The following is a 27252-nucleotide window of genomic DNA, read 5'->3' as shown; positions in this document are numbered from 1 at the left end:
CCCGAGGGCTGCCCCTCGTGTCCTTCCTCAGGGGTCCCACAGTATCCCAACTGTGGAGATGATCTGTTTTCACTGCCATCTCCTCCTCCAGACTAGAGCCCCGTAATACTCTGTAAGGATGAATTATGCCAAAGCCCCTGTGAGTCAGGGTGTCTGGGTGGCCCTCAGCCAGCCGTGACCAGTCATGAACCACAACCAGTGCGACAGTCCCACTAGGCTGGGCTTAACTCTTGCTTCTACTACTTACAGCGGGGTCACACGCACCAGCTACTTAAGTGTCGGTTAACTCATCTGTGCAATGGGTATAATGATGGCTCACTAACCTCACAGGAGGCCTGAGACTTCAGTGAGACATGTGCTGGGCTCAAGGATGGCATCCTAAGCACTGACTGGTGGAGGCTCAAGAATTTTCTTCTGAGTCTGGGATTAACAGATGCAAACTATTACATTCAGAATGGATAAACAAGGTCCTACTGATTAGTACAGATGGGCTTCCCAGATGGCACTAGTAGTAAAGGACTCACCTGCCAATGCAGGAGACAGGAGACTCGATTTTGATCCCTGAGTTGGGAAGATCCCTTGGAGAAGGAAATGACAATCCACTCCAATATTCTTGCCTGGAGAATCTCATGGACAGAGGAGCCTGGCAGTCTACAGTCCATAGGGTTGCAAAGAATCAGACACGACTGAAGTGACTTAGCATGCACGTATAGTACAGGGAACTATATTCAGTATCCTGTGATAAACCATCATGGAAAGAATATGAAAAAGAATGTACATGTATCTAGAACTGAATTACTTTGCTGTGCAGTAGAAATTAATACAACATTGTAAATCAACTATACTTCAATAAAATGTTTTTAAAAAAGAGAGAACTTCTTTCTGGATATTTCCATGTGTATCTCAGCATCCAGTCACTGATGTCCTTGGTGAATCTTTAGTGTTTTCTCCAATCTCCCTGCCTTACAGCCTTAACTGTCAACAGGTAACTTTTCTGAAACATTGAAAATGTGTCACTTTGGGAGAGTATGCCTCACCCCGCCCTTGCTCCAGGCAATTGCCTGCTTGTGTGTGCCTGTGTATATGTGGGGGCCCATGGGCCTAAGGACAGGAGAGGCAGCTGGGGCAGCTCTCTCCTCATCTGCCTGAACTCAGGTGCCCACTGGGGTGGTTGGAGCCTGGTGGGGGTCCTTCGTCCTCTCTGATTCACACTGGTCCAGCTTGAGCTTCGTTGAGCCTGGTTCAAGGTCTTACCAGTGGTATGCTGGAGCCAGTTCCAACTGGTTTGCACAGCCACCTGAGCAAATCTCTCCCTAACTCCTTAGATCAAGGATGATGTCACATCAGTAACTTGAAATCACCCACGGTGGCAATGTTTGCAGCAGAGAATCGGCAGATGCTATTAGCCAGGCTCCCACCTATGCGGCAAAGCAGCACAGCTTGTCTACAGTTTTAACAACCCCTGATATCGAGTGCCAGCACCTGTTGGGCATTTGGCATCACTTTTTTTGTTTTGCTTTTTTGGCCACGCCACACTGCTTACAGGATCTTAGTTCCCCCACCAGGGACTGAAGCTGCGCTCTTGGCAGTCAAAGTGGGAAATCCTAACCACTGGGCCTTCAGGGAATTCCCATGGCATCACTCTTATTTGCACAAAAATCCTGTAAGCTATTTATTATCGTCCCCATTTCATATCTGAGGTTTATAATTTCCATGATTTGAATTCAGGTCTCTGCCCACCACACTGGACTGTATGCCTCAATACACAGAACCGTGAGATGCAATATCGCTGGCAGAGTTGTTGAAGATTGTCGATTAACCGCTGCCCTTATTGGACAGGGAAACTGAGCTCAGAGAGGCTCACTATAGCCGTTAATATGGCAGCTGTTAATATGTTAATGTGGCAGCTCCCATCTTCCCCCAGTCTCCCAGCGCCTTTGTGTTCACAAAGCCAAGGTCGCTGTCACCTGATGTTCTGCATACATGGATGATTCTTTGGAAACTTTACATTCAGATCTTGACATTCAGTGTGAGTTATGTTTTGTTTTGCTCGATTTGACCCAGTATTCAACACTCTCAAAAACATATTAAACCTTGACGGGGCGATTTGTTGTGTGTCTCCCTCCCAGATGGGAGCCACCTACTGCCTTGGTCACTGCACTTTCACTGCAGGAATTGGGGTTAGACTTAAAAAAAAAAAAAAAAAAGAATAAGCAAGGCAGAGCTTTATGACCCAACACTGAACATATCCATCCTGTCTGACAGAAGTTCTGGGGTCTATGCACTTTGGAAAGTAAGTTCCTTTCCACCCCGTCCCAGGCTCTGCCTGCCCCACTGACCAGAGAACCTAGATTTTTGTTCCATGAACATCAACTAATGCTCAGTGAGGCCTCCTCCCCGACAGACTCTAGTTTAGAAACTGGGCTCCTTATCCCGCTTCCGCTCTGACCATGAGTATCCCCATCCCAGGATACCCTTAGCATTTTTCCTGTGTCCACAGCCGGCCCTCCTTCAGTGTCGCGGAGCTGGGGCAGAGGTGCCCGCACCGACCGGCTGGAGAGTGGATGAGACACGACTTCTCAGACTCCAGGCTCCTTTCTCCTTTTACGCCCCGACCCCTTCCTGCGGGTACATCCACCCCGCCCGGAGAGGCAAAAGCTCCCTGGTTCCCACTTCGTATCCCCATCCTTGCCTCTCCAATGCCGGGGTCCTTCAGCCTCCCAGTCCCCCGACAAGCACTACATCAGGTGAGCTCTTACCTGGGGAGGGTGGGCAGGGGGCCGGGAGGCGGGGCGGGGCGGACCTGGAGAGGTGGCCCCACCCTCAGGGGGCGGGGCAAGTCGGCAGGGCCAATGAGGCGGGGGGCTCGCCGCTCAGGGATGGGTGCCGCCAGCGCCGCTCCCTCCCCACCTCCCCGCTCCGCCCCGCTTGGGTTTAAAGCCCTGCGGGCTTCTGGTGGCTGCGCTGCGAGCGCTGCGCGGCGCGAGGAGATGCGACTGGGCTCCGCGCCGCCGGCATCATGCGCCCCCCGCCCGCGCTGGCCCTGGCCGCGCTCTGCCTGCTGGCGCTGCCCGCCGCCGCCGCCGCCGCCTACTTCGGGTCAGTGCCCGCCGCGCCCCGGCCCGCCTGCCTCCCCCTCCTCCCTCTGCAACAAGGCCAACTTTTCCCTTCCGCTGGCCCCGGCCCCGGCGAGATCTCGAACTCAGACCTTAGTACCCAACCCCATCTCGGGGTGGGAGTTAGTGCCCAGAACTCCTCTGGCTTCCCGGACTGGTCCCGGAACGCACCTTCCAGCGTCCGAACTCTGGTCCCCTTCACCTCCGCTTTTCTCACCCAGTCCTGTCCGAGACCTCGTCCCGCCCACTAAGCCGGGTCTCGGATCCCGGCTCAAGCTCCGGGACTCTGCAGGCGTCTCGGACCTGGTGCCTGTGCGCCCCGTGCTCCCTGTCCCTGCCCGTCCAAGGAGTCCCTCCCGCGCTCGGACGTCCTCTCCGATCCTCACTTGTGCCCTGTCCGTCCCCATCCTGGGCTCTGTCCAGTCACCAATCCTTGCCTGGGGCTCCCTTCACACCTTCTGCCTTAGCCCTGCTGAGCTGAGACCTGGAGGGCTGGCTGGATGGGTAGGATGGGTTGTTACCGAGGTCGGGGGAGGGGATCGCACTGATCCAGAAGGGATGGAGGAACCTTCAGACCGTGCGGAGAGTAGAAGGGAACCGTCTGTAGGGGAAATCCAACCAAATCTCAGACCTGGCGTCAGGTGAATTCTCAGGAGAATGACGAAGAGAGTAATGGGGAGGTGGTGTACATGATTGGAAAAGGAAGCTCCGAGCTGAGGGTGACATCTGGGGAGAGAATGGGTGGGACCGGGCAGTATTTGGAGAGCAAGTTACAGGGTAACTGACCCTCCTTCTCTGAACCTGAATTGCAGGGACTTGGTAGAGGAGTTGGGGTCGTGGGTGTGAAGGGACTTTCCTGACCTCCCCCCAAAGCCTGCTCTAAATATATACAGTCTGTTTCTTTAAATCAAGGCACTTTTTGTGATCCACACCCAAATCAAGGTGCGGCTTACAGTCTGACCCAAGCAAAGGCAAAAGCAAGCAAGCCAACAAAACCCCAAAAACATAAACCACCAAGCAAGTGACCTGCCAGAGACTGGTCTTATGGACCTGGCAGGGAGGGGCAAATAAGGGTCAGAGAAGGTCTGAGAGGTCCCGCACAGGAATAGGGCTGTGGGCTAATTTCCAGGTCATGACCCCTGGTTAAAACATGCCTTGGCTGTGGGCAATGGCCTCTCTTGAAATATATAGGGGGTGGGGTGGGAGTAATGTCAGCCCAGACCCTAAGGCTCTGGGCTCAGCTTGCTGGGAAGACCACTTAGTCTCTGGCCTCAGTGTCCCGTTTTGTACAAAGAAGGGGCTGAACTTGGTGTGACTGAGCCCCTCTATCTGCTCTCTGTCAAGGGCACTGCACATTCATTTTGTTTCCCAATGATTTCAGGCTTGGAAAGGCACTGTTGCTGCTTCAGCAGACAGGATAAAATGGTCAGGCACAGTCTCTGGGTTCAATCCCCAATTCATCTACTTGCTAACTGTGTGAGTTTGGCCAAATCACTTAACCTCGCTGTACTTCAGTTTCTTATCTGTAAAATGAGGATAATAGTGCTTATTTCATATGAGTGTCATGTGAGTCGGGCTTCCCTGGGGGCTCAGTAGTAAAGAATCCATCTGATCCCCTGGAGAAGATGGTAGCAACCCACTCCAGTATTCTTTCTTGGGAAATTCCATGGACAGAGGAGCCTGGAAGGTCATAGTCCATAAAGTCGCAAAGCAGTCGGACACAACTTCGCGACTAAACAACAGCAAATCATGTGAGTTAGTACATGTAAAGCACTTAGAACAAGGTCTTTGTTGTTGTTTAGACCCTGACCCAGGGTCTCCTGTGTTGCAGGCAGATTCTTTTGCCACCAGGGAAGCCTGAACAGGGTATAGCATATAGTAAATGCACAACTAATGCTACTAATTATTAAAAAGATGAGGTAGAGTGTCTTGATATTTCAGCCCTGACAGAGGTTTCTGAGCTGGAATGGAGTAGGGTGGTGAATAAATGGTGCCTGCAGCCTCTTGGATATCAGCTCATTTTCACAATCCTTTTGTTTGCTTGGGCTCAAGGGTTGAGGATGGGGCAAGGGCCAGGAGATGGGAGGAGAGGGCTCCAGGAAGCTGAGACCACCCAGGCTGGTGTGGTTGGAAAGGAAAGGAGTTTGTGGCAGTGCCCAGGGTTAGAATTTGAGGGCTGTAAGCAATGGGGCAGTCTTGGAAATGAAAAGGGAAATCATAGACCGAGCATGAACTGGGGGTGAGATGGATCATATGAGTGTGAGTCCCTCTTCCAAGTTGTGAGCTCCACTGGATATAGCTGGCAAAATGCACTCAAGCCACCATCACCCCAGTCTGGGGAGGAAGACACATTCTCAGAGATTAAGATAAAACTGGGGGTTCGTGCTGTTATGTGTTTGGAGAACAGAGAGGAATGAGCCTAAATTCTCCCTGAGGAAGCCCTGTTGTGACTCAGTCAGGCCAGGTTTTCCATCCTACTATTTGAATTTGCTCTCTGGAAGTAATCTGTAGCAGTCATTCACACTGTAGTAAGAATAAGAGGTAATGTGCTTCTCCCTTCAGATTATTTGCATTTGAAATCTCATTTCTGACTATAAGATCAAGTGTTTTGTCATCCCAATAAAATAAAATTCAAACATCAGGAGAACAGGTAAGGCCAATCTTCTTGGGGGTTTTTTAAATCATAGAATCAGACTTAAGAGTTGGAAGTGACCCCCAAAAGTTTCTCTGGTCTAACTCCCTGCTTCAAGCAGGTCATGTATTATTCCTATTTTTCAGATGAAGGGGCCATCATCCTCAAGTCAGTGAGCCAGCAACTGCTTCTGGTGCTTTTGCATGAGTCTAGCACCTAATTCTGGTGTTGCTGATAGTATTAGTATCATTAGTATTACAGTTTACAAATAATTTTCTTATTCAGCTCCTCCATAATCTGATCCTCAGACCTATTCTTGAGGTATACAGGATGGATGTAAATAGTTTTCAAAAGGAAACTGAGGGTGAGAAAGTTTCAATGACTCACTCTGTGTCACACAGCAAGCTAGTGGGAGAGGCAGCATAGAAATCAGGTCCTGTTGCCAGTCTGGGCTCTTCATTTGACAGAAAGTATTAGCTACCAGAGCTAATACTGTGTGGTCATCCAGGAGAGCCACAGCTGCAAAGGAGATGCAGAGGGTGAAGTAGGTAGAGGGTTACTCCCCTCTCCTATTTGGTTAACTCTGTTAGACACTCTTGGCTGTTGTGGGTTGGGTGGGGCCCCAACATTCTCTTCTGTCCTCAACAGTGAGATAGGATGCTATGAACTCTGCTCAGGTATCAGGTAGGCTCCCATAGATGGCATGATGACAGTGAGATGGGAGGTAGAAAGGTTTGTCCCAACTCCAGACCACTCCTCTGTGCTGTCCATGATCAAGTCACTTGCCTCCAAGGTCTTTAGCATCTGGAGGGCCTAAGGTTCCCTAACCAGACGGCTTTGGCTTGGAAGTCTTGGATTGCTCAAGAGTTCATCTTTTAACTCAGTTGGCTTGGGAATTCTGAAAATATTAACCTCTGTGGTGGTTTTTTTTTTTTTTTTCCTGTGGTGTTTTATAAATGAATACTCACTGTATTATGTGATGAGCTGAGAATATGATAAGGCTGGTCATCCAATTCAGTCTGTAAGTCATGAATTTTGTGTTCAGAAATAGTTAATGTGGATGCAATTGTTAAAATTGTAGTTGACTCTGGTGCTGCTTTGTACATGTATGGCCTCTGCACTGTTTGTGTTTCCTTCCTGTCTAAGGATGGTATAGATAGGTTTAGGAAAGCACAGTCTTAAGTAGTAGCTCAGATGGTAAAGAATCCGCCTACAGTGCAGGAGACCTGGGTTTGATTCCTGGCTCAGGAAGATCCCTTGGAGAAGGAAATGGCAACCCACTCCAGTATCCTTGCCTGGAGAATCCCGTGGACAGAGGAGCCTGGGGGGCTACAGTCCATGGGGTGGGAAAGAGTTGGACATGACTGAGCAACTAACACTGATAACTGATCTTTGCCTCTTGCCAGCTGTGTGACCTCAGGCACATGTCTTCACCTTTCTGAGCTTTGGGTGATGATAATACCCATCCTAAAGGCTGGTGTGAGGCTTGAGACAATGAATGAAAGGGTCTGACATGGTGCCTGGCACATACTAAGTGCTCAGCACAGGCTCACTCTTGGTGGCTGCTGGCATTCTCATTATCTTCTTGGGTTGTAGAGGTGTCATCATTGTGAAGAAGCAAGATACGACCTTAATTTTTTTCAAAACCAACATCACACACAATGAAATACATGCATTCTAAGTGCACAATTTGGGTTTTAACGAATGTATGCCTCCGTGTAAGCACCACTTCTATTACTATATGGAACTGTATCATCATCTCAAAGGACTCCTCCTGTTCGTTTGCAGTCAACACTCCCCCACCAGCCTCAGGTCACCACTTCCCTGCTTTCTGTCACTTGAGATAGTTTTGCCCATTGTAGAATTTCATATAAATGGAATCATAGGGTATATAGCCTTTTGAATCTGAATTCTTTTGTGCAAAATAATGTTTTTGAAATTATCCACATGGTGGCATGTATCAGTAGCACTTTCCCTTTTTTCTTGCTGAGTAGTATTCTATTGTTTGGATGTACCAAATTTGTTTATTCATTCACCAGTTGATGGACATTTGGATTGTTTCCAGTTTGGGGCTCTTCCAAATAAAGCTGCTGTGAACCTTCGTGTACATCCCTTTTGGTGGACAGATGTTTTTATTTCTCTTGGATATGTATCTAGGACTGGATTTCTGGATCTTATAAGAAATGGTTGAATAGTATTCCAAAGTGGTTGTACCACTTTACACAGTAATGTATGAGAGTTCTAGTTGCTCCATATTCTTTTCTGCTGTCAGTCTTAATTTTGGCCATTTTAGTGGGTATGTATTGGTGTCGCATTGTGATTTTAATTTGCATTTTTCCACTGATAAATACTGTGCTGAACATTTCCTATGTGTACATTCATCATTTGAATATCTTTTTCATTGAGTTATTTGTCTTATTATTATTGAGTTGTAAGAGTTCTTTACATATTTTGGATTTAAGTCCTTTATCAGAATTTATTGGCAATATTTTATCCCTGTCTGTAGCTTGCCTCTTCATTTTTCTTATTGTTACCTTGCAAAGAACAAAAATTTTTAAAAACTCTTTCTAGACAGAGGAATTTTATTTATTTATTTTTTGGCCACACCATGCAGCATGTGGGATCTTCCCTGACTAGTGACTGAACCTGTGGCCCCTACATTGGGAGCACAGAGTTTTAACCACTGGACCACCAGGGAAATCCCGGAACCAGTTTTTAATTGTGATGAAGTACAATTTTTGAACTTTTCTTTGTATGGTTTGTGCTTTTTTGTTTCTCTCATTCAAGAAATTTCTGTCCATTAGAGGTTGCAAAGATTTTGTCCTATGTTTTCTTCTAGAAACTTCACAGTTCCAGCCCTTACACTTAGGTCTATGATTTTTTGGGGGGTTAATGTATATGGATGGTGTGAGGTAAGCATTGAAGTTTACTGTTTTCCATGTAGATATTAACTTGTTACAGCACCATTTGTCCAAAAGGTGATCCTTTCTTTATCATCATCTTTATTGCAACTCAATTGACCCAATATATGAGGGCTTGTTTCTGGACTCGCTATTCTATTTGGTAAGCTTATGGGCATGAACTTGAGCAAACTCCAGGAGATAGTGGAGGATGGGGAAGCCTGGCCTGCTGCAGTCCATGGGGCTGCAAAGAGTTGGACATGACTTTGCAACTGAACACCACCAACAAAGCTTATCTCTGGGCCAGTACCACAGTCTTAATTATTGCCACTGTGTGGTAAATCTTGAAACCAAGTACTATACATTATGTCCTTTTTCAAAATTATTTTGGCCATTCTAGATCCTTTATGTTTCCACATAAATTTTAGTATCAACTTATTGATATTTGTAGGAAGGCCTGCTAGGATTTTGCTTGGGATTGCAGTGAATCTGTAAGTCAATTTGCCTTCTGACAATATTGAGTCTATTGGTTTATAAACTGGCCATATCTCTCTTAGGGGAGCTTTTAAAATTTCTTTCAGTAGTGTTTTATAATTTTCAGTGTATGGATCTTACAAACATTTAAAAAATTATTCCTAAGTGTTTTATGTATTTGGATTTTTTTTTTGAACAGTGCTAGGAATTGACTGGGTCCTGAGGAAAACAGGGTTAGAGAGAAGAAAGGAAGAAATTTTACTGCTTTGGGGTGGTAGATTGCAAGCCAAACATCACTGATAAGAATCATTGAATTTGGGGAAGGAATTTAGACTAGCTTGTCTCTAGCTCAACTCTAACTCTTGAGAAGCTGGGCTCTAGAGCTGAGGTCAAACCAGCCTCCTCCGTGGATGGTGGTGAAGTTTCTGAGGCTGATGGAGGGAAAGAGAGGAAAGAGAAGCAAGGGGTGGGGAGGGACTCCTGGGCTGGAAACTTCTAAGGAAGAGAGGTCCTGGTGCCTTTAGGCTTGTGTGCTCAGGTAGAAGTTGGGCTCAGGAGGAGGTGGGCCAGGTGCTGTGAGGGTCACCCTCACTTTGATATCAGCCTAAGTAGGATGGGACACAGCCTAAGGCCCTGCTTTAGTATAAGGAGCACTTGGAATCACACGGATAGAGTGCAAATCCTCCCGCCAACCACTTACTAATGGTGACCCAGGACAAGTCAGTTAGCTGCTCTGACCTCAGTTTTCCCATCTATAAAATGGCTAATCTTTACCTTGTAGGGTTGTTATGAGGGTTTTGTGTATATAAAAGTGCTGAAATGCTATCCACATATATGGAGTCCAAGAAATCTAGTGGTCTGTCTTAGAGAATCCCAAGTAGAGGAGCATCTTTTTGACATTTGTTGCTTCCTCTCTTCCTCTTTTATCCCAGTCATTGTATAATTTGAATCCTTCCTATGCCCTTTATGTGCATAATCTCATTCAACCAAATGACATCCCAGGAGGTAGGTGATGGTGGAATTCTCTTCCTTTAGAGGTGAATAGCGGGGGAAAGCTCAGACAGGCCAAGTGCCTTGCCCAAAGTCACAGAGCTACTGACTGGCAGCACCTAGACTTGAATTCTAGTCTGTTAGAATCCGGAGCCAACTTCTTCATCCCTCTCACCTGCTGATGCCCAGCTGAGACCTGGGCAGCTCTGACCTTCTGAGTCCTCTGCCCTGTAGCCTCTTTCACTTGGCATACGTCATAGGTATCTCTGGCACTACATGTCTTCAACTCTAGGTATGTTACCTAATTTTTTATGTGCTCATGTTTCGGATTCATGCATAGCATCCTTTAAGCAGAAGTCTTGGGACTCCATTGTTGGTCAGCTCCCCCCACAATCCCTAGCATTGCCTCCTGGTCCATAGTGACCGTCGGGGTGGGTAGTCCCCTTTCCTTTCCGCTGACCCTTCCTTGCCCCCTGAACCTCCCTCTCTGCCCTGTCTGTTGACTCTTTCTGCATGGCCCTCTCAGCACAAGCTGCCTGGCCATGACCTGGCCTCTGCCTGGACAGGAGCGAGAAGCAAAGCAGTGAGCCCCTGTCAGACTCTGGAAGTCAGCCACACCTGACCTTCTGTGGGAATCCTGGGGGCAGCAGAGATGAGCCGGGGTTGGGGCCAGACACTTCCAGCCCAGACTGTCTCACTGGGAGACTTTCAAAGAGCCAAGAGAAAATCAAACCACCATATTCAGTCAGTCCTGGAAATTCCAAAGAGTCTAGTTTAAGGGTAAGCGCAGAGAAGTTCTGCTTTCCCCATAGTGACCATCCCTTTGAGGCCAGATGCATATTATATTATTTTTATATTAAAGATAATATGTATACCATGTATCACATAACATCCTTAACAATTTGGAGGGCAGCACCCAGTAATCAGACATGATTATTTTTGCAGAAAAACATCTACGCGTTGAGATAAAGACCATGAGTATTCTCATTTCGGTTTAGGTCAAGTCTTGCTGCCACATGAGCTCACCAGAACCATAACAAAAAAACTGTAGTTGTCTGAGCATCCTGGAGTCCTGAATCATGGAGGAAATTTTGTGAACCTGCAGTAAACTTATAGAACATCATCATGAGAGGAGGTGCAGGTTGTGTTTTAAAGAAATACCTGGGCCAAGTTCTCACTGCGTATCAAGGGAGGCTCTGGCTGACCAAGCATAGCTTGTCCCCAGAAACAGGTTCAGAGGGGCTGAGCTAGTTGGAGGAGTCAGGGTCTGACTGATCTGGTAAGTGATAAGCACTCTAGTTCCCAGCCTGAGGGCTGGGGAGGGTGTGGCCACAGGGCAGCTCCTTCATAGCCACGCCCTTCCGAAGCCACACCCTTCCGGAGCCACGCCCTTCCAGAGCAAGGCTTGAGTTTGGGAAGATTTCTTGGTGGGATTGGGGGTCACTGGGTGACCCCTGCAGCCTGGGACTGAGACAGCAGGGAGGCCAGTGATTTGGGCCTGGAGGGCTGGGAAGAAGCTGAGGAAGAGCCTGAACGTATACTCTTTGATTGGTCCTCTGAGGGATGTATGCAGTCAGCAGGTGTTGGGCTGGGGCTGGGGGACCTCTGGGGATGAGAAACCAGGACCTCTCCCAAGGGGGTTACAGGCTACTTGGAGAGAAACTCTCTACAGCCCTGGGGAAGAAGGAAAAAAAAGTGTGAACCATGAAGAACTAATGGTGCTATAATCCCAAAATACAGAGAAGTCAGAGAAGTTGGATGGTCAGAGTGGGATGGGGCTGGCAAGTAAGGAGGACTTCTGGAAGAGGCAGACAAGCATCTTAGCCTATTAAAGCTGGATGGGGCCTCAGGATCACCTTTCCCGTTCCCTGCATTTTTGAGTCAAGTGTTGAAAAGGCTGTGGTTGTGAGTCCCGGGGATCCATGAGGGCTTTTTGGACTGGGGAAGGCAACCTAGGTAGCGGTTATACCATGAAGAAAGGCATGGAGGCTGGATTACTTTAGCCAAGGCAGGAGGACAAGAAAGAGCCTGGCCTGAGAGGAGGGGCCCTTTGCTACAGCCCTGGTTGGCTCTGCATCCAGAACAGTCCAGCACGGGAACTTGCTCTGGTCCTGCTCTGGAAGACCCTACTCTCTTCCCAAGGAAGCCTCTTACAACTCCATCCATCCCCCGGGGCTGTCCTGACCACTCTGGCCCTCACCAGGCCTATTCGGGGAAGGGTTTCTTGACGAGGTGGAAGTTCCTGCCATCTTTAGAGAGGAGGGGTGTGGAGGGGCATGGGCTATTCCTGTGTCCTGCCAGCAGGTGAATGGAAGCTGCATGGAACCTGCAGCCTGGGACACCTCCTCCTGGAGCATCTGCAAACAATGGAATTGTCCTCATCACAGGTGGTTGCGCATGGGGCATTCACCAGGGGCCAGGCTCTCAGGGCCCACAGCCCGGCCTGAGCCTGCCTGTCCGCCTTGAGGAGGGTGACCACCCAAGAGCCTGCCAAGCTGGTTAGTTGGTCAGCTTAACCATGGTTTAAAAAAAACTTGGCAGAAGTCACCCAGCCCATGAGCCAGGTCCCATGGTTGGGGCAGAGCTGGTGGGGGTGTTGCTTGCCCCATGGTGATACAGCCTCAGTGACTACTTGCTTTTCTCTGCAGTTGCCACACTGTGTCTTCCAAACTGTTAATACTCCTCCGCTGGCTCAAGGCTGGGCCTGTGAACCCAAGAAGCTGGGGAAGTTTATCTTAAGCCTTCCAGCCCCCCTTTTCCCTTCCCGTTCCCTTCCTCACCCCAGGCTTCCCCTTTCTCTCTTCTCTTCATGATCCCAGACTCTCTCCTTTCAGCTTCTCTTGTCTAGCAAAGTGCGTTCTCAGGCACTAGCCTTATTATATCAGACTGTCACACTTTAGTATGAATTGGCAGTCCACTTCTCTAAGTTTTATTTTTGACTCTTGGCTGAAGAGAAACTCAGTTTTCTGAGGAGGAGACCTGACCAGGCTTCCATTCCTTCTATCCTACCCATCTTGTGGTCCTATCACCCTGGACATTTACTATGATGATGGCTGATTCTGTTTCCCTGATATATTAAAATGGCAAGCAAAAACTGTCAGTCTTGATAGAAGCAATCAGGAGAACTGGAGTGCAGACCCAGGCTTGCCATTAACTCAGGGTCATATGAGACAAAAAAAAAAAAAAAACACAAAACCCTTAGATGAACCTCCAGGGCACCAGAGAAGTCAAAACAGAGACCTATCTACTTGGTAAACCTCTGGCCCTTCCTGCCTGCCCTCAGGAGATTCTGCCTCCCAGGAGGCATTAGGGCAAAACTTCTGAACTGGGTGATCCTGAAGGGTTTCCCGAGTCCTAGAATGTACTGATTCAAATAATGTACGTCTGGACACGGCCAGGGAACTGGGGGAGATGTTTATCACCCCAGACTTGTGTGGGGCTGGGAGGCCACCCCTCCATAGCCACTATGCCACCTGATTTGTACAGTATGTGCCAGGGACAAAGACCCCTTCCTCATCTCCAGCCTGAGCCTGAGTGGAGTGGGAGGGAGACAGGAGGAGGAAGCGGGAAGCATTTCCTCCACAGATGTTGCACCAGCCACGCTCTAAATATCCAAGATTGTTGAGATGCAAAGCAAGCTGGTTGGGCGGGCTGCTTGCTGCCCACTTAGCTCCTAAGCACATAGTCCATGATGCCATCCTCCGCAGGCATCCCCTGGAAAACAGGAAGTGGAGCAGTTCTTGGAGAGACAAAGCCCACAGCTGGGCCAGGCTCTTTTCTTTCTGAGCCAGGGGTGGGCTCCAGGGTGGGGCAAGGGGAGGTGTACTGATTCAGTCCTAGAGTTTCTGAGACAGAAAGCTGGGGAGGAAAGGAAGGCTGCGACCCAGACAGGGATGTTGTGAGCAGTCTGGTGGCTTTTGGTTTTCTTTGGCCTGAAGCTGATGCTCAATACTGAAATTTAAATAAATGAGTGAGTGAAAGGAGTGGGGAGAAGGACTTGGAATAAAGGTGGGAAATGGTACCTGCCAAATTTGCCATTAAGGCTGCTCACTAAGGACATCTTCTTGGAGGAGGTAAGAGGTGACAGTGAGTCTTGTCAAGGAGAGAGGAATGTGAAGGATGGAGGGAGGGAGGTGCTTCTCAGGAGCATAAACCTCGGGGGCCCCTCAGATGACGAGAGGGGAGAGGAGCCAGGGGTGTTGAGGGTTCCCCCCAACACTGCTCTGAAAAAGGACTGCCTGGAGCCATGTGCCCTCTTCCTGGGCCAGACACTGCCCTCACTAACTCTCCCCTTCTGGGAAGAGGTGGGAGTGTGTGTGTGTGTGTGTGTGTGTGTGTGTGTGTGTGTGTGTGTATTTAGGGGGCTTAGTGAGGGCAGGAGAGGTGGGCTGAGATATTTGAGATGAAAGCACAAAAGGCCCACTTACCATGCAAATGGCCCTGCAGCGGAAACCTGTTATCAGGAGGATCTAATAGGGTTTTTGAGGGCCAAGGCCAATGCTCCAGGCAGGACAAGGCTTTCCTGGTTCCCAGGTAACTGCCTGCAGTTGGCACCGGCCCGGGTGCCAGGCACACCTCCTGGTCCCTCCAGCTAAGGGTCCAGACAGGTTGGCCTTACCCAGCACCCTGGGAACCGCCAGTCTTGTCCTGTGGCACCTACCTGCTCACCCACCCACATCCTGGGGGTGGCCTCCTCTGGAACCATCGGACCCTCTCAAGCAGAGACATGGATGGGGGTGGGGGTTGGAAGAACAGAGCCAGGCACTCCCAGTGATGGGAAATGCTCTCCCCCTGCTCGGCCTTCTCCAGCGAGCTCCTGAGAGCTTCCTCCTGCTCCCTTGCCGCCCCAGGCCTCCCACTGCAGGCAGGAGGAGCCTGGCTGAGGTCAGGTTTTTACCCTGATGGTGTTAGGAGATCTGATCTGGTCCCTGAGCAGCTACGGATGGTTTCCCCAGGAGCTGGGCTGGTTCAAAGCCTTCTCCTTCCCCTGCCCCCTTGGGATCTGGGGTCCCCACAACCTAGAGGTTGTGATGGCATGTCCCAGCACCCAGCACGGCACCTGGCACATAGCAGATGCTTAAGAATAACACTTTTGGGACTTCCTTGGTGGTCAGTGACTGAGACTCAGTGCTCCCAATGCAGGGGGGCCAGGTTTAATCCCTGGTCAGGGAACTAGATCTTGCATGCCACAACAAAGGTTGAAGATCCTGTGTGCTGTAACTAAGACCCAGGAGAGCCAAATACATAATTTTTTTTTTTTTTAAGGAAGAATGACACTTCTTATAAGCTTACACTTCTTGTAAGCTCCAATGACCTGGAGCTTACTGTGTGCCAGGCACTGTTCTAAGAGCTTTACAGATGTTAATTCATTTAATCTTCACAATATGCTTATTTGCTCAGTCCTGTCTGACACTTAGTGACCTCATGGACTGTAGCCTGCCAGGCTCCTCTGTCCATGGGATTCCCCAGGCAAGAGTACTGGAGTGGGTAACCATGCCCTCCTCCAGTGGATCTTCCTGACACAGGTATGGAACCTGGATCTCCTGCATTGCAGGTGGATTCTTTACTGTCTGAGCCACCAGGGAAGCCCAGTCTTCACAACAACCATGTGAAAAGTCCTGTGATGTCTGCATATCACAGGTGAGGCACAGAGAGGTGAAGCGCCTTGTCCAAGGTGGCACAGCTAGTAAGAGGTGGAGGTAGGATTTGAGCCAAGGCAGTCTGGCTCTGGTCTGGCTCTTCTGCTAGACAAGGTGTATTTGTTGTATAGAATGAGCTTGGGGCTGAGAGGGCATCCCTGGGGTCACCAGTGAATGAGGGCAGACCTGGGACCAGACTCCCCAGAGCTAAACAGCCTTGAGGGTCCTTGGATCCCCACACTCTAGGAGATTGTGGGTGATCATTCCAGGGAGAACTTCCAGTTCTGCCCATGGGTTTGGTGGTCCCTGGGGTCCTGTTGATGCTAGACCAATGCTTCCCCCAAAGCCTGGGGGAACCTGCTTTTGCTTCCTTCAAGGTCATCCCAAATGGAGCAGCTTTAAAAAACAAAAAATAATTATGTATTTATTTATTTGGCTATGTTGGGTCTTAGTTGCTGTGTGTGGGCTCCAGAGCATGGGCTCAGTAGTTGTGGCATATGGGCTTAGTCGCTCCATGGCATGTGGGATCCTAGCTCCCTGACCAGGGATTCAACCCACATCTTCTGCATTGAAAGGTGGATTCTTAACCACTGGACCCCCAGGGAAATGCCCTAGATGGAGCAGCTTTAGCCAAAACTATGGATGGGGTGAGCCTTGGACAAGGCGAAAGGAGGCAGGGGTGGGAAAGGCCGGGTGATTGGAAGGGGAGCTTGGGGAGGTGGGATATGAAGTGAAGTCCTGAGGGGCACCCTTGACTTTTCCCCACTTTGGAGGGAGACAAGGTAGCCTGGGAAGTGACTGGAGAGTTTCTGGGGTCAAAGCCAATGGCATCTCATTGTGTGTGAGTGGGGCTTCTGGTCTTATCATCCTGAGCACCAAGGGCCATTGGCTGAGGGCGCAGAGGGCAGAGGGGCACAGGCTGGGGACAAAGAGGAGAAGAGAGTGGAGCTGGTCACATGGGGTCGCTGCTTTCCTAATGGGACGTGAGAGGCTGCAGTCAGCCTGAGAGAGCCCAACAGGAAACAGGAATGGGGGAGACAGACCAGCTGGGCCAAAGCAGGTACAACCGATGAAGGCGGGGTTGTCCTGTGTGGCTCAGGGGCACTTGAGTCAGGCAGGGGCCTGGAGGCCCTCTTGTTCCTCAGTCTGGAAGGGCAATTGGCAAGTTCACAGATTATCCATCCTCTGTGCTTCTGTTCTGAACACTGGTCACTTGCTTGGTTGATCGCATCTGACCTGACCAGGGGGCAGTGTCTTCATTACAACCACAGGTTTTGTCTTGATGCTTACTTGATCTCTGATTGTTCATCTGAACCTCAAGGAGCTCAACTAACGTGTGGGGGATGGAGATTTTTGCAGAAGGGCCTGGTGGATGGGGTTCTCAGGCCTGGGGTGCCAGAAAAGATGGTTTCTTAAAGGAGAACTGGTCATGCCCATGGACCCTGGAACAGACTGGAACCGCCAACACCTATAATTCTCCTGAGGTCCAAGAAGAAACCATCTCTAGCAGATACCTTGGCATCCGTAGGGCATGTGTTACAGCATTTACTAGCACTGTTTAAGGAAACCAGCTGAAGTATATTCCAAGTTTAATGTCACAGTACTCTTTCTTCAAAGGAAAAATGATCCCAGACTACAACATAGAAAACAAATATTGGGTGGGCCAAAAAGGTCATTCGGGTTTTTCCATAACATCTTACAGTAAAACTTGAACAAACTTTTTGGCCAACCCAGTAAAAGAGAAACTGGGTGGTATGTCTCTCAACTGTCTTCCTAGGCCCTTAAGGGGGTCCCTGAGGCTGTGAGGGGGTACTTTTTGAGAGCAACCCTGGGCAGACCAGAGCCCGGTGTGGCCTGAGGCTCCTGTGCGGTTGACTGCCTTTCCTGACCATTAATCGCTACTAAGTGTCATTACTGCTAATAAAATTAACCGACTTTATACTGGACTCCTGGGGCCATCAATCACAGGGTCAATTACACGAAATTAAAAAAACAAGGAACCGTTGATGGGGGAAAAGGTGTTTGCTGAACTGAGCTCACAAGGACAGCCCAGGGAGTGTGGTACTCCACAGCTGTCAGGAGGTGGGTGATCAGGGATGACACCCTTAATTAGACAAATTGACTCCCAGCCTTGATGTTGTTCTACAGACAGAAGTGTCTCAAGCAAGAACAGTGATGACCACAGGAAGACTCTGGGGCCAGGGACTGAAAAGCTCCCGAAATTCTCCCTCCCATTCTTACTTCTGCTTCTCTCTCTGTGTTTGAGTCACTTTCTCTCTCTCTTCGGATCAGCTTTCTCTTTGTACCTCCTGAGTTACAAGCCTAGTCACCCAAAGAAAGAGAGAGAAAGCAACTGTGTGCTTGCTCTAAGTCAAATTCCAAATTCCCAGAGAAAGAATGGATTGGCCCAGCTTGGGTCATGTGATCCTCAGTGGTCCAATCAACAGGCCAGAGCAAGGTCACATGGTATAAAATGGCTGACAGGGTAACCATGGCGGTAGAAAGACCAGGTAGGCAGCCAACCCAACAGGTGTCTGCAAGAGTAATTTAAGGGACTTAGTAATAAGCACTCAAAATATGGTAGATATTGGAATTCCCTGGTAGTCCAGCGATAAGGACTCAGCATTTTCACTGCCGGGACCAGCTTCAATCCCTGACTGGGAACTAAAATCCCACAAGCCATGCAGCACAGCCAAAAAAACCCAAAACCATGGTAGATAATATTGTGTAGTAGAATATAAGTTATATAATATAGGTCTAATGATATAAAAATAATATGCAAATGTCATTTGAGACAAACCCTGAAGGATGTGCAGCCCTGTTGGCCCCAAATTCCCAGCATTCCCTGTTTGTCCTCTTACCTGTCAATCACTACTACAAGGGAGGTCCCAATTTCTGAAACACAGGAACTGCCTGAGCAGAAATTGTCCTTCACACCCACTGCTGGTGTGGGGAGGAAGACATTTGAGGGGTTAGATGGCTGCTGTGCCCTTTGCTCCTGCAGCCCCCAAGCTGCCCTCCACACCGGAGGCTGGTCAGGGTGGGGCCTCCTGGGCTGGAGTTGACATCAGGTTCTGCTCTGGACTTGCCAAGGGTCGAGCTCTGAGGAGGGTTTCCTGCCAGACTGCAGGGAGGGGTTTGGGTGTAGACCTGGTGGACTGGAAATTTATCCATTTGCCCCCAGATTAATGGTTAACGGGTCCCTGCCCTCACCCTGTCTGGGAGGGGAGCCCAGGGCCAGGCTGGACCGGGAGGAGCCTGATAGCATCTGTCTCTACTCAGGAGTTTCGGAGATATGCTCCACACTGGGTTGGCTGCACCTGATGGATTTGGAATCTACGGGTACTCTCTGGGGGCAGTTGGGGCCTGGCCAGGACCCACACCCTCCCTGGGGCAGACAGGCAGGGTGTGGCATCCAGCCAGATGTCCTGGCTGGGGCAGGTGGCTCCAAACAGGAGAGCCATGCCCTTGGCTCTGTGGGATGTGGGCTTCTCTGACCACTCAGGGCTTGGCCACAGGGCTTGCCTTGGCTGGTGGTGCTTGAGCACGAGTGACAAGTCTCACATCCAAGCAGGAGCTTAAGAGCCAGCACTGCTTCCACCTTTGATCTTTTCCCGTGGTTATAAGGCCAGCATATTCCAGAAAGGGGCTGCATCCTGGTTGCCACATTGATGTATATGTTCCACCCACACCGAGGGCCACCAGGGTCCAGGAAACAGCAGATAACTTGAACTGGGAGAAACATCTCATGGATCGCTTCTGGGGGATGGAAGGTGAGCTCTGTTTGTAGTCCTCACCTTGCTGCTGATCTGCTGTGAAAAGAGGGCTAGTCATCACCTCTTTGTAAAACCTAAAACCTTTGTTTCCTTATCTGGACAATGGGAAGATTCTGGCCAGGTTAGAGAATAAGGCATCTTGCAAGAGGAAAGAGTTGAGAAACTCCAGCCGGGGGAAAGTGAAACAGCAAGTCCAAAACTCTGTGGTTAGTAACTTTTCATACAATCCTCCCAGCAGTGCAGGAGGTGGAGAGGATCACTCTTTCCACTTCCCAGAGGAGAAAAATCAATCCTTCTGGATGACACAGCTAGGAAGTGACAGTCAAGCCACTGGAACGTGGCAGCCTGACTGAAGCATTCCTGGACTTCAGATACAGCAGAATAAGAATTCAGGGGCTGATAGCCTGATGGAAATGCAGCTTCTTCATCTGCGTCCACCTGTCAATCCATCCACCCATCCTTCTTCCTTCATCTCCCCATCCTCCCAATCTTCCATCCATTCAGGTATTCCCCAAGTATCTCTTGGTAGCAGACATGGAGTGTCCAGATGGTTAAAGATCTATGGGGATTGTGGAGACAAGTTAGCTTGGCCTGGTGTTACTTGGGCAGCTACCTAATGTAAGGGGGAGAGGGATGCCAGGGCCATTGGCCGGATACCTTCTCAGTGGCTACATCCCTCTGCCACCACCCCCCCTTAGCAACATGGCTCTCCCTTCCTGGAAGCAGCTGATAACTACATACAGTATTTCCCAAACTGCCCTGATTCTCAGCACTGCCCAGGGAATGTGGTAAATGTACAGATTCCCAGGCCCTATTCCAGACCAAGAGAAGCAGAACTGTTAAGTATAGATCCTAGGCATCTGTATTTTTTTTTTTTGGAGTTTAAAAGAAAAAAATTTTTTTAATTAAAAAGGTTTTTTTTTTGGCCATATTATGTGGCATGTGGGATCATAGTTTCCTAACCAGGCACTGAACCCATACCCCCTGTGTTGGAAGCATGGAGTCTTAGCCACTGAATCACCAGAAAAGTCCTGGGCATCTGTATTTTAAATAAGCATGCCATATGATTTTTCTGATTCGGCAAGTTTGGGAAACAAGGTGGATAAGAAGAGCAGGGACTTTGGCTTCCAGAAAACTTGAGTTTGAAATCTTGTACTCACCCTTATTTTAAGCACCTTGGTTTCTTCCTCTGTAAAATGGGGTCAGCCTCCCTCCCAGAAGGCCAAATAACGCAGCCCCCAAGAAGGCCCCCTTCCCCTCACCTGCCCCCCATCCTTAGGGATTGTCATCTTTCACCTTCCATCACAACCCCCAAGGGTCACTGGTCTCCCTTCTCTTGCTCCCTTTAGCCTGACCGGGCGGGAGGTCCTGACGCCCTTCCCCGGGCTGGGCACCGCTGCCCCAGCACAGGGCGGGGCCCACCTGAAGCAGTGTGACCTCCTGAAGTTGTCCCGCCGGCAGAAGCAGCTCTGTCGGCGGGAGCCAGGCCTGGCTGAGACCCTGCAGGATGCCGCACACCTCAGCCTGCTCGAGTGCCAGTTTCAGTTCCGGCATGAGCGCTGGAACTGCAGCCTGGAGGGGAGGACGGGGCTGCTCAAGAGAGGTAGGGAGGAGGGTGGGGAGGAGGGTGAGGAGAAGGAGCCCGGGGAGGAGAACAGGGAGGAGGAGGCTTGGAGCAGGAGGGTCGGGGGGGGGGAGAACCGAGAGGAGGAGGGCTGCTTTTCCCACTCCCCAGGCCCCTGTCCCTAGTCCACGTTGCTTTTATGAACCCAGCTCAGAAACAGGTTGGTCCAACTTGCTCACGCATCACCTTGGAGTCAAGATCAGTGGTTTAGCCCAGCTTTAGCGCTCACCAGGCGCCTAAGTCACTTTTCTCTGCATCTGTGTTTTCATCTGTTCAGTAGAGGAAGCAGTCCCCCATCCTGCCGCCCTGAGAACCTGGGCACACATCCCGCAGGGAACAGGAAGCTCCATTTAGACAGCAACTTGCAGCCTGAATTTAAGGGGTGGGCGACAGGGCAAGTGCCCTGAACTGTGTCCTTGGGGTAACACGCCCCTCCCTCCAGCCTGTCTACCCTCAGAGGGCAGCTCACAGCCCCTGAGCCCACTCTCCTCCTCCCTCCCGATCCCACTCCCCCCCCGGCCCGGCCCAGGTTTCAAGGAGACGGCCTTCCTGTATGCGGTGTCCGCAGCCGCCCTTACGCACACTCTGGCCCGGGCCTGCAGCGCTGGCCGCATGGAGCGGTGCACCTGTGATGACTCCCCGGGCCTCGAGAGCCGGCAAGCCTGGCAGTGGGGTGTGTGTGGTGACAACCTCAAGTATAGCACCAAGTTCCTGAACAACTTTCTGGGGCCCAAGAGAGGAAGCAAAGACCTGCGGGCGCGGGCAGACGCCCACAACACCCACGTGGGCATCAAGGTGAGTGTATCGCTGGTTGCAGAGCCGGGGAGCCGGGTCTCTAGGAGGCCAGTACCCACCCTACCCCCCTGCAGGACACACACAGAGGCCGTCCAGGATGAACCTCATCCTTTCAACCAGTGTTCCTTAGGCATCTACTCTGGACTGTTATCAAGTACCAGGTGGGAGCCTGGCTTGGTGAGGCAGGAACGTGTTTGGAGAAGGGTCTCCATTCCAAGCACTGCCCTTCCTGGAGGCCCTAGGAGCCAATGGTGTTTGAAAACTGATCTGGTACAACCCCTGGCCCTCCTCCATTTTACAGATGGGAAGACAGAAGGGACTTAGCTGAGGTCACACAGCAGTGGGAAGACTGGATGGTAAAAAGTATCCAGGTCTGTTGGGACCGGGAAGCTGGGAGAAGCTCGGGCTCCATTTCTTTAAGAGACTGAGTTCTGTGTCCTGTGTTCCCATCACTGAGTTGATGTAAACCAGGGCTGCTGTGTTCAGTTGTGCAAGCTGTCTGCTCCACAGGAACTTTGGGCCCGGGGAGGTGCTGGGGTGAGATCCAGCCCCCGCTGCTCTCACCAAGGTGAGACGGTCCTCAGACTGTCTCTGCCCAGGAAAAGGGGTGCCTAGAGCTAGTTTGCACTAATGTGCCACATGGGCCAGCTTGAGTTTTAGCTGCCCGCCTCATGTGGGCCTCCCCTGTCCTCTCCCATCCTCCTGCGGCTCCCCGGCCACAGTTGGCACTCCGGGGGCTGCAGCCTGGAGGCCCTGACCACGCCTCCCTCCTGCCTCTCCTCGCAGGCCGTGAAGAGTGGCCTCCGGACCACGTGTAAGTGCCACGGCGTGTCAGGCTCCTGCGCCGTGCGCACCTGCTGGAAGCAGCTGTCCCCGTTCCGCGACACAGGCCAGGTGCTGAAGCTGCGCTACGACTCAGCCGTCAAGGTGTCCAGTGCCAGCAATGAGGCCTTGGGCCGCCTGGAGCTGTGGGCACCGGCCAGACCAGGCAGTCCCAGCAAGGGCCCGGCGCCGCGGCCTGGGGACCTGGTCTACATGGAGGACTCGCCCAGTTTCTGCCGGCCCAGCAAGTACTCACCTGGCACAGGGGGCAGGGTGTGCTCCCGCGAGGCCAGCTGCAGCAGCCTATGCTGCGGGCGCGGCTACGACACCCAGAGCCGCCTGACGGCCTTCTCCTGCCACTGCCAGGTGCAGTGGTGCTGCTACGTGGAGTGCCAGCAGTGTGTGCGGGAGGAGCTTGTATACACCTGTAAGCACTAGGCCCGCTGCCCAGTGTGCCAGCCAGGCGCTGCCAGGACCTCCCATGGCACCGGGCCACCTCCAGGCCAGCCGGCTGTCCAGCCGCTCCCCCCGCTACTCCCGCTCCCGCCAACCCGGGCAGGAGCACGTGTCATGCGCATGATCACCCACGTGCGTGCCAGCACACTCATGCGCCTCTCCCCATTGGCTCCCATCAGGCTTCCCCTCTCTCAGCTCTCAGCAAGGAGAGCCCCACCCCTGAACCTGAGGGTCCCCAGCCTGGTTGAGGACTTGGAGCAGGAGGGCAGAGTGGAAAGGATGTGGAGGGAACTAAGGGAGACCCAGAGGAGGGCAGGACTGAGGTTTTAGAGAGGAGAGCGAGTACATCTCGCCATCATGAATCCTGGGATTAGTGGACTAAAGCCAGCCAGAGGTTGGGAGGTGAACTTCTGGGCCAAGAAGGCCCAGGGAGGCAGGGTCAGCTGGAAGCTAAGGCTGGAGTCAGGCTGGGATGGGTCAGGTCAGCCCTCAGGCCCCACCCAGGTGATAGTCAACCCTGGGGGTCATATGCCTTCATTTCCCCACCCTGGAGCTTTGCTGTGCTAGAGATGGGAGGAAAGGCCAGGTGGTTGGAGCCGTTGGTCTGGAGAAAGGAAAGCAGGAGTCAGCTATGTGCCCTGGATCCTTGTGTTTTGGTTTTTAAAACATGCCTCCACCAGCCCTCATTCTCACCTTGAGAGCTGAGTAACCCATGCCCAACCAGCGCTGCTCAGTAAAAACACCAGTGGACGCGAGCCCAGTAGACGAGCCAGTCCCCAGGGTGAGGCTCAGATAGTACACCGAGGTTGCCCAGGGAGACAGAGACCCCCTCAGTTTCTCAGCCCCACCATGAGCCCACTTGGGTCAACTCCCAGTAGCTGGGGTCGCCCTGTGCGGTGAGGCCCTGCACAGCTGGCGTGATATACGAGAGCTGGTGTATGAGTTTTGATTCAGTTACATTTCTACTTCTACGGCTACTCATCTAATTCAGGCTTTTGCTTGGGCGGGAGTTATGAACATGGGAAGTGTTTGCTAAGCTGGGCTCTTTGGGGGCCCCTTTCATTTACTAAGGGCCCTCCACCTTGGCTTTTACCTGAGGAAGAGAAGTGGCTGCTAATTCCTTCCGATACTGTGGATATTTCCAGGGCTACCTACTAAGGCCCTGGGAGGGAGGCGAGAGGAGCTGGTACTACCCATGGGTACACACAGGCCTCCCCACTCCAACATGCAGGCACGCCCCTGGGACCTGCCAGGCTGAGGGCTCTCATTCAGCAGCACACACCTCTCTGGATCAGGATGCAGACCTTGCAGGGGTCACTTTGCTGGAAGCCATGTGCTTTCCCAGAGCAGGGCCTGATGCCAGCCGGGAGGAAGTGACCTCCTTCGGGACGCCCTTGGCTGCTCTGCTGGCCCTGCCGCGCCCTCTGTCAGCTTCCTTTCTCCCTGAACCCAGAGTTGCTGACCCTTTGCCGGGACAGGAAACTTCAGAATCAGCCAAGTGCTGAGAAACCGTCTGTGCAAGCCCCAGGAAGCAGCTCCTGGGGGCTCCCTGTGATCTCTGAGGGCAAGGAGACCCTGCCCTGTCTTCGGTGGATCATGCAGCCTCCTGAGGGATGCTGGAAGGACTTTGGCTGCAGAGGCTCTGATGAAAAGCCCTACTGACCTGAGACCCCTCCCGAGAGTGACTTTGCTGACCCGAGCAGCAGGCCCACATCTTGGCAGGAAGAGAAGAAGGAGAAAGGGCTGTCTCCCGAGTTCCCTCCATGCCTCCATTGCATGAAGACTTTCTTTCTGCCTGCCCAATCCATCCTTATGAGACCCAAGCTCTGCCTCTGCCATGGCTCACCCTGAGGCATGAGGCAGCAGGAAGGGGGAGCCTGATTCTCCGAAATGCCATTTGCACCCCAGGCCCATGGCCAGCAGTGCAGGGGTGGCAGGAAGATAAAGGGTAGACTCTGAGGGACTGAGGCCACGGCCAGCCAGTAACACTGACCCAGCCCAGGATGATGCGGTTCAGGGCCCCTCGGCCTCTCAGGTCCTCGCTGTCCAGCTGTCTCTCCTCTCTTCCTCCCCTGCTCCCACCCCTTTCTCTTCCAGTTGCCCCCAAAGGTCCATCTCAGCCCAACTGGGGCCCCTGGGACCAGTGGCCACTGACCACTCATTCTATAGCATTAAGGGAAACATTCACAGGGTATTTTTTGTCTACCTCGCATATATATAGAGTTTTTAGGGCAAAAGAAAATAATTTATATAGCTAAGATATGTATGAGAAAATATTTATGTTATTTATATAGTTTCTATATTTTATGGGCAGCATCTGTGGGGGTTGTGTATTCTGCTGGAAGCCTGTGTATATCTGGGGAAATACAGCTGGCGTGATTGGGGTCCCCACGAACTGGACACCAGGTGGCCAGGGAAGAGATCTGGTGGACTCCATGTCCCTTGGGTGGCTCTGTCCTGGAGCTGGTGAGCAGCATCTTCTCTGAGCACAAACTCCGACGGGCTTCATCCGATCCTCCTTGTGAAGTCGTTGTATATTCTCGGCTCTTCCGGGTCCCAGGCCCCTGCTTCTGCTCTGGAAAAACTGTCCTGCTTATGATAATAATGATAACAAGGATGACCACACTTGGCATTTGTAAAGCACTTTTGATCTCCGGAACGACTTTGGTCCCTCTAGTCTCCCTCGATTCCCCACTCTCCCTATGAGGTAGGTGCGGCCACATCACGACCCATTTTGCATATGCTGCTGAGAGGTGGAGGGCTGTGCTCGAAGTCACACTGAAGAGGTCCTTTCACTGAATATTTCCTGAGCATCGACATGGGCCAAGTGACGGGAGCTGATCTATCCTGGACCTGGGAGCCCCAAAGTCTGGATACACCCGGACCGATCTAGACAGCATGTCAGCATTTTCTGTGTCTCAGGGGTTGGGACTGCCTGAGGGGCCTGGAGAGTTGAGGACCCCGTGGAGGCTACTCCAGGGGCTCCACTGGGCCCTCCCTCCCTTTGCCCACACCACCTGAGAGGGTTTGGCTGTACTGAGGGCCCCTCCCAGCCCAAAGATGGGTTTTATTTGCTCTTGTTTGTGTTTTTCTTTTCTTTTTTTTGGCCACACTGCACAACCTGTGGGATCTTAGTTCCCCCATCAGGGATCGAACCCTTGCCCCCTCCACTGGAAGCACAGAGTCTTAACCACTGGACTGCCAGGGAAGTCCCTGTGTTTTTCCTTTACAAGTGATTTGTTTTCCTTTGGATTTCTGGCTTCTTTTGTAAAATCAGCTGCACGGGCATGGTGGTCCTTCATTCCCACCCTGCCCACAGTCAACTGGAGAGAGGGAGCCCTATTAGACAGGATACATGGGGGCTCCCTAGTTTGCCAAGTACACCTCAACACACACACCTCACTCATGCATGTTGCTGGCTCTTGTGGGCACATCATGTCTGTCCCTGGTTTGGATAAACCCAGCTTCTCTGGTGTCCTCTGCTGGCCAACAGACAGACAGACCAGCCCTGAAGATTACTTCTTGCTTCCCCGAATTTACTTTCTCAACAATCATGAACTCTGAATGCTTTATGTCTCAGCACATTTGAGAACCACAGAGGGAGCCATCACGTACCAACCACCTGTTCTGTCCATCCAGGCAGTCAATGGTGGTTTAGGGAGCTCCCATTGAGCACCAGGCACCATCCGGGGTGCTGGGGTGTAAGGGAAGGAGAGGAAGTCCCTGCCTTGTGGGGCTGCCCCTCTAGTGGGAGAGAGAGACAATAAATCAATAAACCACATGTCAGCTCTTGGTACCTATTTTATTTCACTTTATAGCAATGACCTTGGGTGTTGGACATGACCACCCCCATCTCATGGTCAAGGTAACAGAGGCTGTGAGGGGTGAAGGCTCCTAATGACCAGCAATGGCATCAGGATAGAACATAGAGTGCATGAATGCCAAAGGATGAGTTCTTTTTTAAAAAACTTTTACTTTGTATTGAGGCATAGCCGATTAGCAATGTTGTGATAGTTTCAGGTAAACAG

The 27252-nt window shown here is 51.2% G+C and overlaps 1 protein-coding gene across 1 annotated transcript; it reads left to right on the top strand.

Moving 5' to 3' along the window:
- The first annotated feature begins 3007 nt into the window (after positions 1 to 3007).
- On the top strand, positions 3008 to 26955 carry WNT9B (Wnt family member 9B). The gene is made up of 4 exons (XM_070389992.1): positions 3008 to 3099; positions 20877 to 21130; positions 21681 to 21946; positions 22733 to 26955. The coding sequence occupies exons 1-4, from the start codon at positions 3020 to 3022 to the stop codon at positions 23204 to 23206; spliced, it is 1074 nt and encodes a 357-aa protein (XP_070246093.1). The 5' UTR covers positions 3008 to 3019; the 3' UTR covers positions 23207 to 26955.
- The last annotated feature ends 297 nt before the right edge of the window (positions 26956 to 27252 follow it).

The sequence above is a fragment of the Bos mutus genome, chromosome 19 (genome assembly GCF_027580195.1).
Source record: "Bos mutus isolate GX-2022 chromosome 19, NWIPB_WYAK_1.1, whole genome shotgun sequence".
Taxonomy (NCBI): Eukaryota; Metazoa; Chordata; class Mammalia; order Artiodactyla; family Bovidae; genus Bos; species Bos mutus.
Note: the sequence above shows the minus strand (reverse complement) of the source record. Positions and strands in the feature narration are given on the sequence as shown.